We start from the raw sequence: 16,794 nt of genomic DNA on the forward strand, positions 1-16,794 counted from the left end.
TAAGCTAACACCAACTAGCTACCATCCAATCCATTGACAAACTTGCCTCAAAGACATATATGCCATCTAACAGATGCTTTCATCCATACATTTTTGGACTGCGAGCCCGAAGCGGGAACCAAACCCATTACCCTGCCGTCGCAAACACCATGCTCTACCAACTGAGCCACACAGGGTCACAGCATTTCTCCTTCCTCCTACCTGGGGTCTCCAGGGCCTCCTTCTTCTTGGAGTTGGTCTTGGTGTTGATGTCACAGGTCACATGGTAGAAGGAGAAGAGTAGATGGTGCTTCTCGTGGAGCTGGGTGGGCAACTCAATCTTCACCTGAGAAACAGAGGATGACACAAAGGAAACAATTACAGAATCAGGCAAAAAAATAAGAAAATCACACATTATTTAAAGTGCATTTAACAAAAGCCTCAATATATTAAAAAAATTATAATATACAGTGTACCAGTCAAAAATTCGGACACACATATTCATGAAAGGGTTTTTCTTTATTTGGACTATTTTCTTCATTGTAGAATAATAGTGAAGTCATCAACACTATGAAATAACACATATGGAATAATGTAGTAACCAAAAAAGTGTTAATCAAATCAAAATATATTTTATATTTGAGATTCTTCAAAGTAGCCACCCTTTGTCTTGATGACAGCTTTGCACGCGCTTGGCATTCTCTCAACCAGCTTCACCTGGAATGCTTCACCTGGAACAGTTTGAAGGAGTTCCCACATATGCTGAGCACTTGTTGGCTGCTTTTCCTTCACTCTGTGGTCCAAATCAGCCCAAACCATCTCAACTGGGTTGAGGTCGGATGATCGTGGAGGCCAGGTCATCTGATGCAGCACTCCATCACTCTCCTTCTTGGTCAAATATCTCTTACACAGCCTGGAGGTGTGTTGGGTCACTGTCCTGTTAAAAACAAGTGATAGTCCCACTAAGCGCAAACCAGATGGGATGGCGTATCGCTGCAGAATGCTGTGGTAGCCATGCTGGTTAAGTGTGCCTTGAATTCGAAATAAATCACTGATAGTGTCACCAGAAAAGCACCATCACACCTCCTCCTTGTTTCACGGTGGGAACCACATATGCAGAGATCACCTGTTCACCTTCTCTGCGTCTCACAAAGACACAGCGGTTGGAACCAACAATCTCAAATTTGTACTCATCAGACCAAAGGACAAATTTCCACTGGTCTAATTTCCATTGCTCGTGTTTCTTGGCCCAAGCAAGTCTCTTATTGTTATTGTTGTCCTTTAGTAGTGGTTTCTTTGCAGCAATTCGACCATGAAGGCCTGATTCACGCAGTCTCCTCTGAACAGTTGATGTTGAGATGTGTCTGTTACTTGAACTCTGTGAAGCATTTATTTGGGCTGCAATTTCTGAGGCTGGTAACTCTAATGAACTTATCCTCTGCAGCAGAGGTAACTCTGGGTCTTCCATTCCTGTGGCGGTCCTCATGAGAGCCAGTTTCATCATAGCGCTTGATGTTTTTTTGCAACTGCACTTAACGAAACTTTCGAAGTGTGTAGTGATGGACTGTCATTTCTCTTTGCTTATTTGAGCTCTTCTTGCCATAATATGGACTTGGTCTTTTACCAAATAGAGCTATGTTCTGTATACCACCCCTTCCTTGTCACAATACAACTGATTGTCTCAAACGCATTAAGAAGGAAATAAATTCCACAAATTAAGAAGGCACACCTATTAATTGAAATGCATTCCAGGTGACTACTTCATGATGCTGGTTGAGAGAATGCCAAGAATGTGCAATGCTGTCATCAAGGCAAAGGGTGGCTACTTTGAAGAATCTCAAATATAAAATATTTGGTTACTACATGATTCCATATGTGTTATTTCATAGTTTTGATGTCTTCACTATTATTCTACAATGTAGAAAATTGTAAAAATAAAGAAAAACCCTTGAATGAGTAGGTGTGTCCAAACCTTTGACTGCTACAGTATATATATATATATTAATTGACACAAGTGGCAGAACTGGTGTCACAGTGGTGAACAATCAACTGAGCCACTAAGTTCCGTGGTGAAGTTTCCCTTGGGTACAGATCTCGTATAATCTTCCCCTTCCCCCAATCCTAACCATTAGTGAGGGAAATACAAAACTGACCTAAGATCAGCATCTCGGGGTAACTTTATCCTACACCTGCCACTACACGGTGAGGGCTCTAGCCTGGTATGCACACGTCTGATTGTGCTTCAGCCTCTCAAATTCATGATAATGAGCAGAGTTGGCCTAGGCAAAAACAAAACTGGCTACCAGGCAATTAGAGCCCTGCACATGCCCCTTTCAATCAATCTCTTCCCATTCCTCTCCCCCTAGCCATACACCTCTTCAACACACTCATTCCACACTCACCTCATCATAGAAGTCTGGGTTCTGGGAGTGGTGAAGAACCGTTGAACAGGCTGCTGTGGTGAAAACTGGACCCCCAGGCTTGCCGTATATGCACTGAGGCAACATGTAAAAAAACGAATGAAGGGAAAAGTGACGTTTTTCAAAAAATGCACCATGATACTCTAAATGCTATCAATGACAAAGAAGATATTGAGAAGATACTACACCTTCAAAGATTTGGCAACTTCCTCATCTGAACTCCGAAACTCCACATAGACTGCAAGGTTACGAGCCTGTGAATGAAAATGACGTTGTTATATTTGTGAGTATACAGTATTTCATGCATGTCTGCAAAGAGGTACCATATATGTACAGTGTGACTTGTGTGTCTACTACATGTCCTTTCCTTCGTATCTAGTACAGTTTTCACAATACCAGCATATAGGTTTCCTTGCCATCATATTTCTGAGTATATCTAGTATAGATCACAAGTGATGTTTGGTACGACTAGAATTTATATATAAATGCCTGGATTTCTTTAATTTTGGTGAATTTCTTATACAATGGGTTAAAGTTATGTATAAGCAGCCCCAGATGTAAAATAGTAAATAATGGTTAATTCTCAGAGAGTATTGAGCTTTTAAGAGGAGTACAACAAGGCTGTCAACAACAACATCAACGACAACAACGTTGTCTCCATATCTATTTACTTTGGCCATTGAAATACTAGCTATTCAAATTAGATCCAACAAGAACGTTAATTAGAAATCCAGGGGATAAAAACAAAAGTGTCCATGTATGCTGATGATTCTAGTTTATTCTTAAGTCCGCAATCTGGATCCCTGCACAGTCTCATTGAAGATCTTTATAAATTTTCTAGCCTCTATGGATCAAAACTAATTATGACAAGTGTACCACATTACATATTGGATCGTTAAAAAAAATACAGTGTTTACACTACCTTACACTAGGTTGCAAAATGGGAGGAGATTTTCAACGTACCAATCCCATGGCACATGGTTTTATGAACTGGTACAAAAAATTAGACCCTTCGAGTTTTTCAATTTCAATTATTATATACAATTCTTGCCACCAACAGAATGCTATATATATATGGGGCATACAACAATCTCAGCTGTGTAGATTTTGCTGGGAAGAGACAGAATCACTAGATCATTTATTCTGGTATTGCCCCTATGTAGCTTGTTTCTGGTCACAGGTTCAGGAATGGTTAAAATATCAACATGCACTTAAAATTAACCTTACAAATAGCAGTGTTGGGCGATTTGGAAAGCCATAGTCAGTCAATAAATAATATAATAATACTGGTAGGAAAGGTTTTCATCTTTAGCTCACAATCTGTGGATAAAATATGATTAGAAAGGTTACATTTTTCTGTAAAACATCACAGCACAATTGAAAAATATATGGTACATGGAAACCAAACAAGGGTGGTCTATGGTGATAGGTGGGATGAGCTGAGAGAGGTGGGATTAAAGAGCTGAGGTCTATGGTGATAGGTGGGATGGGCTGAGGGGTGGGATTAAAGAGTTTATGTTTGGTAATGTATTATTGTTATGTGACTGCTTTATATAAAAGTACCATGTATATGTAAAATGTATGTATATGTAGAAAAAAAGCTGTAAAAAAACTAAGATATTTATCCTCCTGGTGGAGGGGTTAATAATAAATAATAAAAAATACAAATAAAAATAAAAAAAGTGGTGTGTGGGTTTGGGTGGTTTACGGTACCTTGGCGAAGCTCTTCTGGCTGTCGTATTTGAGGTGTCGGGGGTAGACGTAGACGTGGTTCTTGTAGACGTGGTGTGGCTGGGTGAACTTGGTGGAGTCCTGGACAAACTCCTCCACCTCCACGGTGGCCTGGTGCTGGCTGCAGTCCTCGAAGGGCTTGACAGGCACATAGGATGACGTCACACAGTCTGCAGACAGAGAGAGACAGAGAGAGAGAGAGATACATATGTAATACATGTAACACTGATGGCTATCAACAGTAGAGAGAGAGAGAGGTAGAAAGAGAGATAGAGAGAGAGGAAGACAGGGGTAGAAATAGAGATAGATAGGGGAGAGGTAGAGAGAGAGAAAATAAGGAGAGAGCGAGAGAGAGAGAAAATAAAGAGAGGTAGATAGAGCGAGAGAGAAGACATTTGTAATACATGTAACACTGACGGCTATTCAACAGTAGAGAGAGAGAGAGAGGGGGGGGGGGTATAAAGAGAGATAGAGACGAGAGGTAGAGAGAGAGAGGGAAACAGAAAATAAAGAGAGAGAGAGAATGAGAAAGGGAGACATGAGGGTTGTCGAAGTGAGAAAGAGAAAAGAGAGAGAAAGAGAACATAAAGGTGTTGGACTAACTTGGATGCTCCATAGGGACATAGTCCACTGTGATGTCCAGGTTCCCTGGAATGGTCTGCAGTTTACTGGTCTTCTCAGCCCTGCAAAGACACAGAGAGAGCCAAGGAATGAGTGAGCAATGAGCACCATACAGTCACTAAGACTAGGGCCAGGAGTTTTCCAGGTCAGATTAGGTGGTCATGATAAACTCTGGACCATGGGTTGAACTGACAGTAGTTGGTCTGCATCCCAAATGGCAACCTATTCCCTATATAGTGCACTACCTTCAACTAGAGCCCTATGGGCTCTGGTCAAATGTTGTGCACTAAATAGGGAATAGGCTATTTGGGACGCAATCTTGTCTTTTCGGTGCCTAACCTCCTGTATTCAGACACCAGCTTGATGAGATCTTCGGTGGAGATCTTGTTGCTCTCCTGTTTGAAGAGGGGCGAGAAGCGAGACTCCCGGTCCACCGTCCCCTGATTGTCCTTAAACACAGACCTGAGACAGACAGAAAGACAGACAGGGAGAGCAGACAGGAACAGGCGAGACAGACAGATGGATGCACAGACAAGACAGACAGACAGGAAAATAGTTTAGAGTGTAAGATACTTAATCAATCACCTACACCTTTATAGACATCTGTGTGGTGCAGGTTGCTCATTAAAGGAGAAAAGGTCAATAAATGGATATAGAGTGAGTAGGATTACAGAAAACACGGTGAGGCTCAGTGTCCCTCACCTGATGCACCAGGCAAAGGGCATGTGGTACTTCCCCAGTTTACTGCAGAACTGCTTGTTGGATTTCAGCATCTTCTGAACCGTCTTCAAAGGGACAGGAACAGAGAGAGAGAGAGATGGAGAGAGAGGGGAGCAGAGTGGGGGAGAGAGAAAGAGCGAGAGAGTCAGAGCGAAGGAAACATTACTTTAAAAAGGGGCAGCATTGTTGATATTCTTGAAGTCTGCCGGTGGGTTTCGGGAAAACACAGAAATGAATGATCCTCGACGTAGATAAATTGCAAGTCTAAATCAACTCCCGTCTGCTCATCCAGTCAACCTCCCAAACAAAGGCCAGGATTTGACTCTGTGGAATTCTATGGGGGCGTCTTGGAAAAAAATATTGGAAATTCTATGAGGAAAAATGTATTTCCAAACCATCTGATTTTCTGTGTGATTAAGGGGAATTTAAATAGAGCTTTACAAGAAATCTCACTGGAAAGACCTTGTAAAGGTTGTGCATACCACTGTTTCACTACTAAGGGCCTGGGGAAAACAAGCTGTGTTTTACTGTACGTTGTTCTACACACCAACTCCCCTCAACTTATGTTCCATAATAGATTGTCCATAGGTAGAGTTACACAATTCCTGTAATTTCCCCAAATGTCACATTTTTTCCAGGTTGGAGGATTCATAGATTTCCTGCTTATTACCTCCTGATTCCCAGATATTTCTAACCTGGATTTGTAGTTTTTATTGGTTGCAAGTCTAGTAGTATTTCTTTCTTTTTTTAGCTGTTAATAATGTAAGTTTAAGTTTTGTATTATTGTTATTTCATTGTTAATATTACAAATTATTTGCCATATTATTCTTGTTTCTAAGTTTGTTTGTTTTTTAGTTTTTTTTGATTGTGCATCTCAAGAGATTCTATCCCGCAAAACTTCAATTAAATAAATAAATACATTACTGGGAAAAATGGGAATTTGGGGAAAGTTACCTGAATTTTACAACCCTACCCATAGGTAATAGGCTATAAAGGTAAGGGGTGGTAGTTAGAGAGAATTTAACTGTGATGTAGAGTTGCGTCACCTTGCTGGAGTCTGTGTTTTTGATGTACGGCTCTGTTCCCACGGCGATATTTCCCATCAGCACCTTCTCCACCCTCGCCACTAGAACAATGTCCGTGTGGGGGTTTGTCACAGAGAAGATGGCCTGCGTACACACACACACACACACACACACACACACACACACACACACACACACACACACACACACACACACACACACACACACACACACACACACACACACGAAAGGACTAAGTATCTCTCTTTTCTCCCTATGACATTCCCAGGTCTGCCCTATCCCCTTTGTGTGTTGCTGAAACTGATCCTAGATTTGCACCTTTGGGAAACTTCCTCCGGAGCGTTGCTGTAGCGTACCTGTTTGGGGAAGCGGAGCCAGTCGTCCAGTTCCAGGCTGAGATGACAGTCTCCGGGTCTCTTCTCTGCAGGGGAGCTCAGGCCATTCTCCTGCCCCGCCCCGGGCCCTCCCGACCCAGCCCCACCCAGCATCTGACGCACCGTCTCGTGGTTCAGGTCAACATGGAAGTCGGCCGACACCTTCCTTCCCTCACGCACATCCAGCAGGGCCACAGTCACAAAGAAGGGCTCAATCTGATGGGGATATACTACATGTGATGAACACCAGGGATTTACCAAGGTTTTCCAGCACACAGCTTTGACATGCTTGCTATGTTGTTCTACTGTACTTCAAACAATTTGTAGGCAGGTTGATTAGGATTCAAACCACCTCTCTTATTCCTACTCCCGTATTCGTTAGCATATGAGTATTGCACCAAGCAAATCATTCAAAAGATTAACACTATTCACTTTTCCAGTGACCACTGCACTCAATAGCTGATCTCGGATCATCCATCGCAGCACAGTAAACAACAGAGTGAAAAGTGTTTTGACCATTGAGCACTATCAGTTATGTAATGCATGAGCGCATCTCAATATCTGTGGCGCTGTTAGTTGCAACGTCATCATGCTAAGTCGACCTTTAAAAGCTGCGGAGAACTGTACGTGCGCGCGTGCAAGTGAGCGTGAGATGGTGGTGGTGTACTTGTGGTTTTAAGGGGGTCTTACATTGGTGATCGGACCAGTCTCGGTCTCATTGATGCAGCCCTGCAGCGTCAGGTTGAGGGATCCACAGGCGATCATCAGTCTCCTCCCCAGCTTCTCCTCGAAGGGACGGATTGGGAGGCCCTCACCCCTAGGGTACTCCTCACGCGGACTCCGCAACACCTGACACAGAACCAGACAGCATCAGAGGGGCACACAATTGGACTATCAGTGGGCAGCGGGCTGAAGTTGAATGTGGTGTGTAAGCACTGGTCTGGACCAGAAGCCTGCAGACACAGGAGGCCCTCCTGGGACAGAGATTATCATCCCTGACCTAACAGTGCTTAATTAACAGGTGAATTGTGCAGGACTGTACCACCAACAGTTCTGCACAAGGTGTGTTAACCCCTATAGGGTACCTACAGTGTCAGTGTATTAACCCCTAAACACTACCTACCGGGGTGTCAGGGTCCAGGGAGAACAGGTTGAGCCTTTCTTCTCTTCTGGCCGATCGGACCACCTCCTCAGTTTCAGAGAAATACTGAGAGAGAGAAAGAGAGAAGATATCCCCACAAATAAAATACAGAATATGTATTAAAGGAGGACTACAGGAAAAGGAGGACTGAGTACACCCCATTCTCATCGACGGGGCTGTAGTGGGGCAGGTTGAGAGCTTCAAGTTCCTTGGCGTCCACATCACCAACAAACTAACATGATCCAAGCACACCAAGACAGTCATGAAGAGGGCACGACCAAAACCTATTCCCCCCTCAGGAGACTGAAAATATTTGGCATGGTTCCTCAGATACTCAAAAGCTTTTACAGCTGCACCATCGAGAGCATCCTGACGGGTTACATCACTGCCTGGTATTCTCGGCCTCCGACCGCAAGGCACGACAGAGGGCAGTGCGTACGGCCCAGTACATCACCGGGGCCAAGCTTCCCGCCATCCAGGACCTCTATACCAGGCGGTGTCAGAGGAAGGCCCTAAAAATTGTCAAAGACTCCAGCCACCCTAGTCGTAGACTGTTCTCTCTGCTACCGCACAGCAAACGGTACCGGAGCGCCAAGTCTAGGTAAAAGAGGCTCCTAAATAGCTTCTACCCCCAAGCCATAAAACTCCTGAACAGCTAATCCAATGGCTACCCAGACTATTTTCAGTGCCCCCCCACCCCGGAACGCTGCTGCTACTCTCTGTTATTATCTATGCATAGCCACTTTAATAACTCTACCTACATGTACATATTACCTCAATTGCCTCGACACCTGTGTCCCCGCACATTGACTCTGTACCGGTTCCCCCTGTATATAGCCCCGCTATTGTTATTTACTGCTGCTCTTTAATCATTTGTTATTCTTATCTATTACCATTTTTTTGTTGGTATTTTTTTTAAACTGCATTGTTGGTTAAGGGCTTGTAAGTAAGCATGTGACAAATCCAATTCGATTTTAAATTAGCATAATACAAGTAGAAGCATTGATACTTTTTTTACGGGTCAAATGACATCTCCACACACCCACCTTGGCCAGCTCAGGGTTGACGCCGTTCTCGGTCACCTCTTCATTCTCAGGTAAACACACGTCGCTTAGAGACAGATCACAGACGTCTGGTGGGGAAAGAGACAGACAGTTACAGTCAATATCTCCGGTGAAATTCATGTCTCCCATTCCTGTTGTTAGTATTGGCTCATTTCCTCTGGTCTTCAATGACAGCTATAGAATGAGAAGGAGACTGCAAGGCTGTTGTCATGGAAGCCGCCATACCTGAGTGTGTTCTGAGAGGGGTAAAGGTGGGGAGGAGGGGGGGGGGGGAGTAGGGGAGCGCTCTCTCACATTGGCCTTCCCTGGCCTCTAATGGAGCTTACTGTATGTGTTTATCCTTTCACTACCATCCCTCTATTCAGTCAGTGTAGGTCAACCTTTTATGTGGTACTGTAAAAGAGGCCCCACACAAAGAGAGGGAGGGAAATAGACAGCTGTTTTCTTTCACATAGAGAGAGAGAGAGAGAGAGAGAAGGGGGAATAGAGAAAGAAAGAGAGACAGAAAGAGAGAGAGAGAGCGAGAGAGAGAGAGAGAGAGAGAGAGAGAGAGGGAATAGAGAAAGAAAGAGAGAGAACGAGAAAGAGAGAGAGAGGGGGAATAGAGAAAGAACGAAAGAGAGAGACAGAAAGAGCAGAAGTAGTACAGAGCCCTGAATGTGTATTAGGTCTGCTGATGCTGCTCCTCTTCTCTCATTGCATGGTTAAACAGAACAGATACGACCTACGAAGATCGATCAAGATGGCGAGACACAAGTATAGGGAGAAAGTGGAGGAGCAATTCTGCGTGTCAGATACTAGGCATATGTGGCAGGGGTTTCTAACGATCACGGATTACAAAAAGACAGCTAAACACCGTTTTCTCACGGTTCATGCAAAACGACTCTGCCGAGGAGAGCCTCTGAGGACAACAAGGGCTACGTGCTTACGGTTGGAGGAAGTCCAAGTCTAGTGGTTAGAGCGTTGGACTTGGACCGAAAGGTTGCAAGATCGAATCCCTGAGCTGACAAGGTACTAATCTGCCCTTCTGCCCCTGAACAAGGCAGTTAACCCCACTGATCCTAGGATGTCATTGAAAATAAGAATTTCTTCTTAACTGACTTGCCTAGTTAAATAAAGGTCAAATAAATAAAATGTAAGTCATTCAAACGTGTTAACCCTCGCAAAGCTGGCGGCCCAGGTGGCGTCCCTAGCCACGCCCTCAGAGCATGTGCAGGCCAGCTAGTTGTTGTGTTTTCTGACATTTTCAAACTCTCTCTAGCTATCATCCCTGTGCTCAAGAAAGGGAAAGTAACTGAACTGAATGACTACCGCCACCTCCGTCATCATGAAGTGCTTCGAGAGTCAAAGACCACATAACCTCCTCCTTCCCTTGACACACTCCACCCTCTCGAATTCGAATACCGCCCCGACAGATCCACGGACCATGCAATCACCACTGCACTGCACACCGCCCTCACCCATCTGGACAAGAAGAATGCATACGTGAGGATGCTGTTAAATCGACTACAGCTCAGCCTTCAATACCATAGTGCTCTCTAAGCTCACAGCCCTGGGACTGAACTCCTCCCAATGCAAGTGGGTCCTGGACTTCCTGACAGGCCGCACCCGGGTGGTGAAGGTAGGCAACATTACCTCTTCCCAAGGGTTGGAACCGGTTCAGGGAACAGAACCGAAAACCGGAAAATAAGTCATTTTTCAAGGAACCGAAATGGAACCTGGAACAAAAGTGACCCATACTGTTCCAGAAGAGAACTGTTATTTTAAAACATGGAAACCGGTAATAACTTTCTTATACATTCCAGACACGCAACAAAAGCACCAAATGCAAAGCCCCCACTCTGTCACTCAGAAACTTATTCCAGCATCTGTCTACGAGCCGAAATCTTTGTGTATGCGGGCTACCTGCCCACCCCCCCTCCGAAGCATACTGTAGGCCACTGTACTGACGTTAGAAGCATGTGAAGATAGGGAGAGAGATGTTTTATTAGCTAGAGAAGAATGGATTCACTTTTTCAATACTAGTTAAAGGATTAGTTAGCATGTTTCACGTTGGATTTATTAATTACAAAAAGGTAAGACGTGTTTTTAATTCTGCCGGCGCTCTCACAAGCTTGTTTGCTTGATAACGCTAGCTTGTTAGCTAGCTAGCTCAAAGGACATTCAAAGTTCCTTCATACAGTAGAAGCCGCTCCTCCTGGGTATAATTCTGCGGACCTAATTAAGATAATGTAACCCTCTCGCTCTCTCCCCACCCTTAACATTTCAGTCTCATCTTGCGCCATAGGCTACACTTGTCTTTCCATGACACATGTAAACAACTAGCTTGCCTGCTCTATCCTCACTGATTGGTGAATTAATGTAATACAAGCTAACAGAATGGCAAACAGCTTCTATCCCCCCTGACCATCAGGTTGTTGAATAGCCACCACTACTCCTACTCCTGGATAATAACTTACTCAGCATGACTTGTTAGTTTCAGGATTAGCTCTGTGAGCTCCACCAGCCAGTGCGGTTGATGAAACTGTACACCACACCACCTCCAGGTGATATTATATGGAGCTTAATGGCTAATAAGGCTCAGGTCAGTTAGTACACCGAACTTGATGTGTGCAATTTGTTTGGTTATATTCCACACTGAGGCTTTAAAAAAAAAACTATGTTTAAGCTAGAAAAACCAAGGTGGAGTGCTTTGCCTTGTGTCCGGTCTAATTTCCTGGTGGACCACAAACAATAAGGATCAAGTCACCGCACATTAAGTCTCAACTTAGCCATGGCAGAATATCCTACAGCCATTATGAATACCAGATTATGAATACCTTAATGCACAAACAGATCTGGAACCAGGCTAGGGTTCTGTTGGGCATATTCTAATCTATATTCCAAACTCCTCTACTCTTTCCTCTCCCGCTCTGGGGCTATGAGGCTTAGGTGTCAGGATCTAAGTTTTTTTTTTAAAGGAATATGTCCACTCAGCATTTGCTGCTCCCATAAGTTATTTTCTATGAAACTCAGTGATATTACATTTTTTTTAAATCACTTTTGGGAGACAGCAAATAGTCAGGGAACATCTTCCTTAAGATGTTTGTTTTCAGGACACGTTACGATGAGTGTGTCTCTTCTCATCATCGGGGTCATGTTCAGTAGGCACACGGAACAAAAACGGTTCAAAATGGAGTGAGGTACTATCTGGGCTCGTCAAAATAAGAAACCCTTTTTCTCATTATCCGTTGCGAAAGGTTTTACTACACTGAGTCCTAATAAACCGGAACCAGGTCCAGAGTAGATGTAGGGTGAAGTTGCATCTAGACGCTGATCTTGGGTGAGTTTAGTATTTTCCCCACTAATGGTAACGGTTAGGATTGGGGGAGGGGAAGCTGATCCTGAATCTGTATGGAGGTCCAGAGTACTCACCTTGCCGTGTGTCGATGAGGTCTACATTCTTACGGTCCAGCTGCGTCAGTGGGGTGGGGCCGTCGTTGGGGCTGATCTGGAGGATCCGGGTCAAGGTACTGATCCACTCCTCCATGTCCTGCTCGCTCTCCGCCGCCAGCACGAAGTACGTCACCTCGTTCATCTTCAGCTCAAAGGCATACTTCCTCAGACGGTTGTTCTACAGGGGGTGTTTTGGTTAGTGTTAGTTCGCCCATACTTTGACAGACAAGTCAGTAAATTAGTGAATTTTGTGCATTTGGGTAGTGCACGACTAGTTGCGTCTGTGAAATCTCCTATCGTATCTTACCATATCGTATCCGTATTGTAACATTGTGTTACAATAACCCATAGGGCTCTGGTCATAAGTAGTGCACTATGTAGGGAATAGGGATGCAGTTGGGACGCAGTTAATACGAGTTCTTTGGTAGCCTTCCTGCTGCATTTATAGACCTGACTACACCTATACTGAACAAAAAAATATATGCAACATCCAACAATTTCTGAGATTCTTCTGAGTTACAGTACATATAAGGAAATCAGTCAATTGAAATACATGAATTAGGCCCTAATTTATGGATTTCACATGGGTGCAGCCATGGGTGGGCCTGGGGGGGCATAGGCCCACCCACAGGGGAGCAATGCTCAGCCAATCAGGATGAGGTTTCCCCCACAAAAGGGCTTTTGTACAGACATAAATACTCCTCAGCTGTTTAATCAGCTTCTTGATATGCAACACCTGTCAGGTGGATGGATTATCTTGGCAAATGAGAAATGCTCACAAACAGGGTGGTAAACAAATCTGTGAGAGAAATAATATTTTAGAGCGTATTACATTTTTGTTTTTGTTCAGTTTATTTCCTCTCAAGAGTCTTAGCTAGGGAAAGTTGCAACACTCTGAGCTCCTCGATTGGACAGTCTATAGGGAACCGGTTTTAATGTGTGCCTGTGGCGTTCTACAGATAGAAAGTGTGTCAATCTGTGTGTGTGTGTGTGTGTGTGTGTCCCCGAATGCATGCATGTGTGTGCCAATCTAATTTCACAGTCTATTGGGACTCTATCATCGTCTACCCACCTGAACCACACCGGTACACGAGTCCAGGAAGATGCAGCCCTTGGGTTCTTTGGAGATCTTCTCATCTTTGTAAAAGTTCATGATGTAGGAGTTATCAGTCAGCTGTGTCAGCTGGAAGTACCTCCTCTTGAACGACTACAAGGACGTCAAAATGAAAATACAACCCCATCAAAATCAATTACAGGCAATAAAGACGCAGTTACCCTAACCCAGACAATAATCTGAGGTCCTGTCCCAAATGGCACCCTATTCCCTATAAAGTGCACTACTTTTGACCAGGGCCCTATGGGTAGGGCTCTGTATAAAAGTAAGTAGTAGTGCACTACATAGCGAACAGGGTGCCATTTGGGACGTAACCACTGACTATGTGACAGTAAATTGAACATGGCCTGGGCCAGTGGTGCTCTACATTAACACAAAGTCTCTTTAGAAGAGACAGGACATAACTTAAAGCCACAGGGGACTGATGAGGTCATAAAAAAGTGCCAGGACCCTGCAGGGCCGGTCTGACTAAGAGTCTGCTTTTTCAGAAGACAGATTGGGAGGGAGAGGCTGAGAGGGAGACCAGGAAAAGAGGGAGACGATAGAAAGAAGAGAGAGTCAAGAAATGTGTGTTTGCGAGAAAGAGGAATGAAGTAGGAAAAAGTCCTACGACGAGGTAAGGCCTTTCTACTGCCAATGTTTGTCTATGGAGATTGCATGGCTGTGTGCTCGATTGTATACACCTGTCAGCAACGGGTGTGGATGAAATAGACAAATCCACTAATTTGAAGGGGTACATACTTTCAATATATAGTGTATGTTTCCCATGCCAATAAAGCCATTTGAAAAAAAGTTAATTGAGAGGGGGGGGGGGGGGGGGGGTATTGTTGGGGAGTCTGTGGCACACTTCCTCACCCGAACAGTGATGCTGTTGTTGACAGTGCTATTGAAGTTCCCTTTATAGAGCCATCCCGATCGGAACACACCGATCCCTCCTCCTCCACACCCTCCTTTAGACGAGGACAAAGACGTTGTGTCCTGCAAAAACCAAAACAGACATCTTCAAATCAGGCTCGATGGGTACATCCCACATGACAAACTATTCTCTATGAAATGTACTACTTTTAGGCAATCTAACTTTATAGGGCTCTGGTCAAAAGTAGTGCACTACAAAGGGTGTCATTTGGGACCAACTATGTCTCAATAACCAAGGTCTAAATATGTCTGCCATTGACATGCAATAAGATACTTTGTTCCATTTCATTCTATGATGCCTAATTTGTCATGAACATACACCTGCTGTAAGAGAGCCGAAGCTGGAGGAGCCATAGAGGATATTGTTTTTGGAGAGTCATTGATTCTGGCTCAGTTGAACTCAATTGAATAAAGCTTCTACGCAATGTCCCTAAACCAAAAACAACAGAGTAGAAATATGCGAGCAGACGTGCATTATGACAGTTTAACAGTAGGGCTAATCAATGGCCTCTGACTATTCATCATACTCAGGCAACGTCCCAAATGACACCCTATTCCCTATACAGTGCACTACTATTGACCAGAGCCATATCAAAAGTAGTGAATTGAAAGGGAATAGGATCCATGAAAACAGGCTTGACCTCATCCTTGTCCACGTCCTCATGGTCAATCTCAAAGGAGTGGGAGGGTAACTTCTCCGCCTTGTACAGCTTCCTGTGAGGGAGAGAGAGATTTGATATGTTTCTTTATGTTTGCTTTGGCAATGTATGTGATTAACATGTCTCGTGGGCTTCATAACCACGTCTTTATAACAATTCAATAATGATGGGACGGGAGACGGGGATCAGTTCCAGTGGTGTAAAGTAACGGGGTAAAAATACTGAAGTCGTACTCTGACTTTCACTTTAATTGAGTCATTTTCTATTCTGTTATCTTTACTTTTACTCAAGTATTACAATTGAGTACTTTATCCACCACTGATCAGTTCAACATTCAACACCCATGACGCTTTGCGCATACAACTAAGGTAGGTACGGTACCTAAGTACTACTACATACAACTAAGGTAGGTACGGTACCGAAGTACTACTACATACAACTAAGGTAGGTACGGTACCTAAGTACTACTACATACAACTAAGGTAGGTACGGTACCTAAGTACTACTACATAAAACTAAGGTAGGTACAGTACCTAAGTACTACTACATACAACTAAGGTAGGTACGGTACCGAAGTACTACTACATACAACTAAGGTAGGTACGGTACCTAAGTACTACTACATAAAACTAAGGTAGGTACAGTACCTAAGTACAACTACATACAACTAAGGTAGGTACGGAGGTACAACCTTTATATACAACATCTCCTCCCCTCTTACACAAATTGTCCCCATTATGAACAACAGTCCTCTGCGGTCTGGACAGTGTAGGACACAGGACCAATCTGTGCAATGACTGGAGCAGGAACCCACACTTTGGTCTGTTGAGGTAGTTCCTAGCCAAGACAGTTCCTCTAGGATTAAAAGCTGTTCTTTGTTCTTTGTTCACAACGTTTGACTTGGCACTCCTGTTGACATCCCACATGAAAAAAATACTATAGTGTATACTATGGTAGGAATACTATAGTATTCACTGTAGTGTTTTTGCAGACTTTACGTACAGTATTCACTGTAGTCTTGTGGGGACTGAAGTGGCCATACAACCTTTATATACAACCTCATCCTTTGGTCCGTTACTATAGTAATTACTGCATTGGTTTTGTGGACTGTCGTATACTGTAGGTTTTACTGTAGTGTTTTTGCAGACTATAGTATATTGTAGTTTTTAGGGACGTTACTGTAGTATTTACTAAAGTGTTTTCATTTAATTATCTTTGATATAGAAGTGGTGGGCTTTGTCCTTGAGGAAACATACTGGAGAAATAGTAAAATAGCAAATGTTCCATAACAGGTAGGCAAGGACTGGGTTCTGAACGTAGTTCAGAGCTTCTGCTCTATTCTATAACCTGTAGGGAACACAATATATGGTCTATACTGGGCATGTAGGTTTCTCACTTACGGGTGGCACAAATTGGGATATGGGGGAGGGGAATGGGCAGGGGATGGCAAATTAAATGCTGTAGTATTTACTATAGCTAAAACAATCTAGTGTTTTTGCAGACATTTCTGTAGTATTTACTACAATGTTTTTTTGTGGATAATACTTCAGTATTTACTATAGTATTCTACAGTAT

At 43.6% G+C, this 16,794-nt stretch overlaps 1 protein-coding gene across 2 annotated transcripts in view; it reads right to left on the bottom strand.

Annotated features, from left to right (window-relative positions):
* LOC139386167 (dedicator of cytokinesis protein 10-like) overlaps positions 1–16,794 on the bottom strand; it is a 122,298-nt gene that overhangs the window by 53,483 nt on the left and 52,021 nt on the right. For both annotated transcript variants that reach the window (XM_071131627.1, XM_071131626.1), the window contains exons 5-20: positions 15,202–15,274; positions 14,501–14,623; positions 13,604–13,738; positions 12,511–12,709; positions 9,079–9,164; positions 8,015–8,098; positions 7,582–7,740; positions 6,874–7,107; positions 6,518–6,640; positions 5,454–5,536; positions 5,091–5,213; positions 4,734–4,813; positions 4,113–4,300; positions 2,588–2,653; positions 2,382–2,474; positions 202–325 (exon numbers count right to left, since the gene is read on the bottom strand). In XM_071131627.1, the coding sequence (XP_070987728.1) occupies positions 202–325; positions 2,382–2,474; positions 2,588–2,653; positions 4,113–4,300; positions 4,734–4,813; positions 5,091–5,213; positions 5,454–5,536; positions 6,518–6,640; positions 6,874–7,107; positions 7,582–7,740; positions 8,015–8,098; positions 9,079–9,164; positions 12,511–12,709; positions 13,604–13,738; positions 14,501–14,623; positions 15,202–15,274 (1,973 nt within the window). The remainder of the gene's footprint in view (positions 1–201; positions 326–2,381; positions 2,475–2,587; positions 2,654–4,112; positions 4,301–4,733; positions 4,814–5,090; positions 5,214–5,453; positions 5,537–6,517; positions 6,641–6,873; positions 7,108–7,581; positions 7,741–8,014; positions 8,099–9,078; positions 9,165–12,510; positions 12,710–13,603; positions 13,739–14,500; positions 14,624–15,201; positions 15,275–16,794) is intronic.

Source organism: Oncorhynchus clarkii, chromosome 27, assembly GCF_045791955.1.
Source record: "Oncorhynchus clarkii lewisi isolate Uvic-CL-2024 chromosome 27, UVic_Ocla_1.0, whole genome shotgun sequence".
Taxonomy (NCBI): domain Eukaryota; kingdom Metazoa; phylum Chordata; class Actinopteri; order Salmoniformes; family Salmonidae; genus Oncorhynchus; species Oncorhynchus clarkii.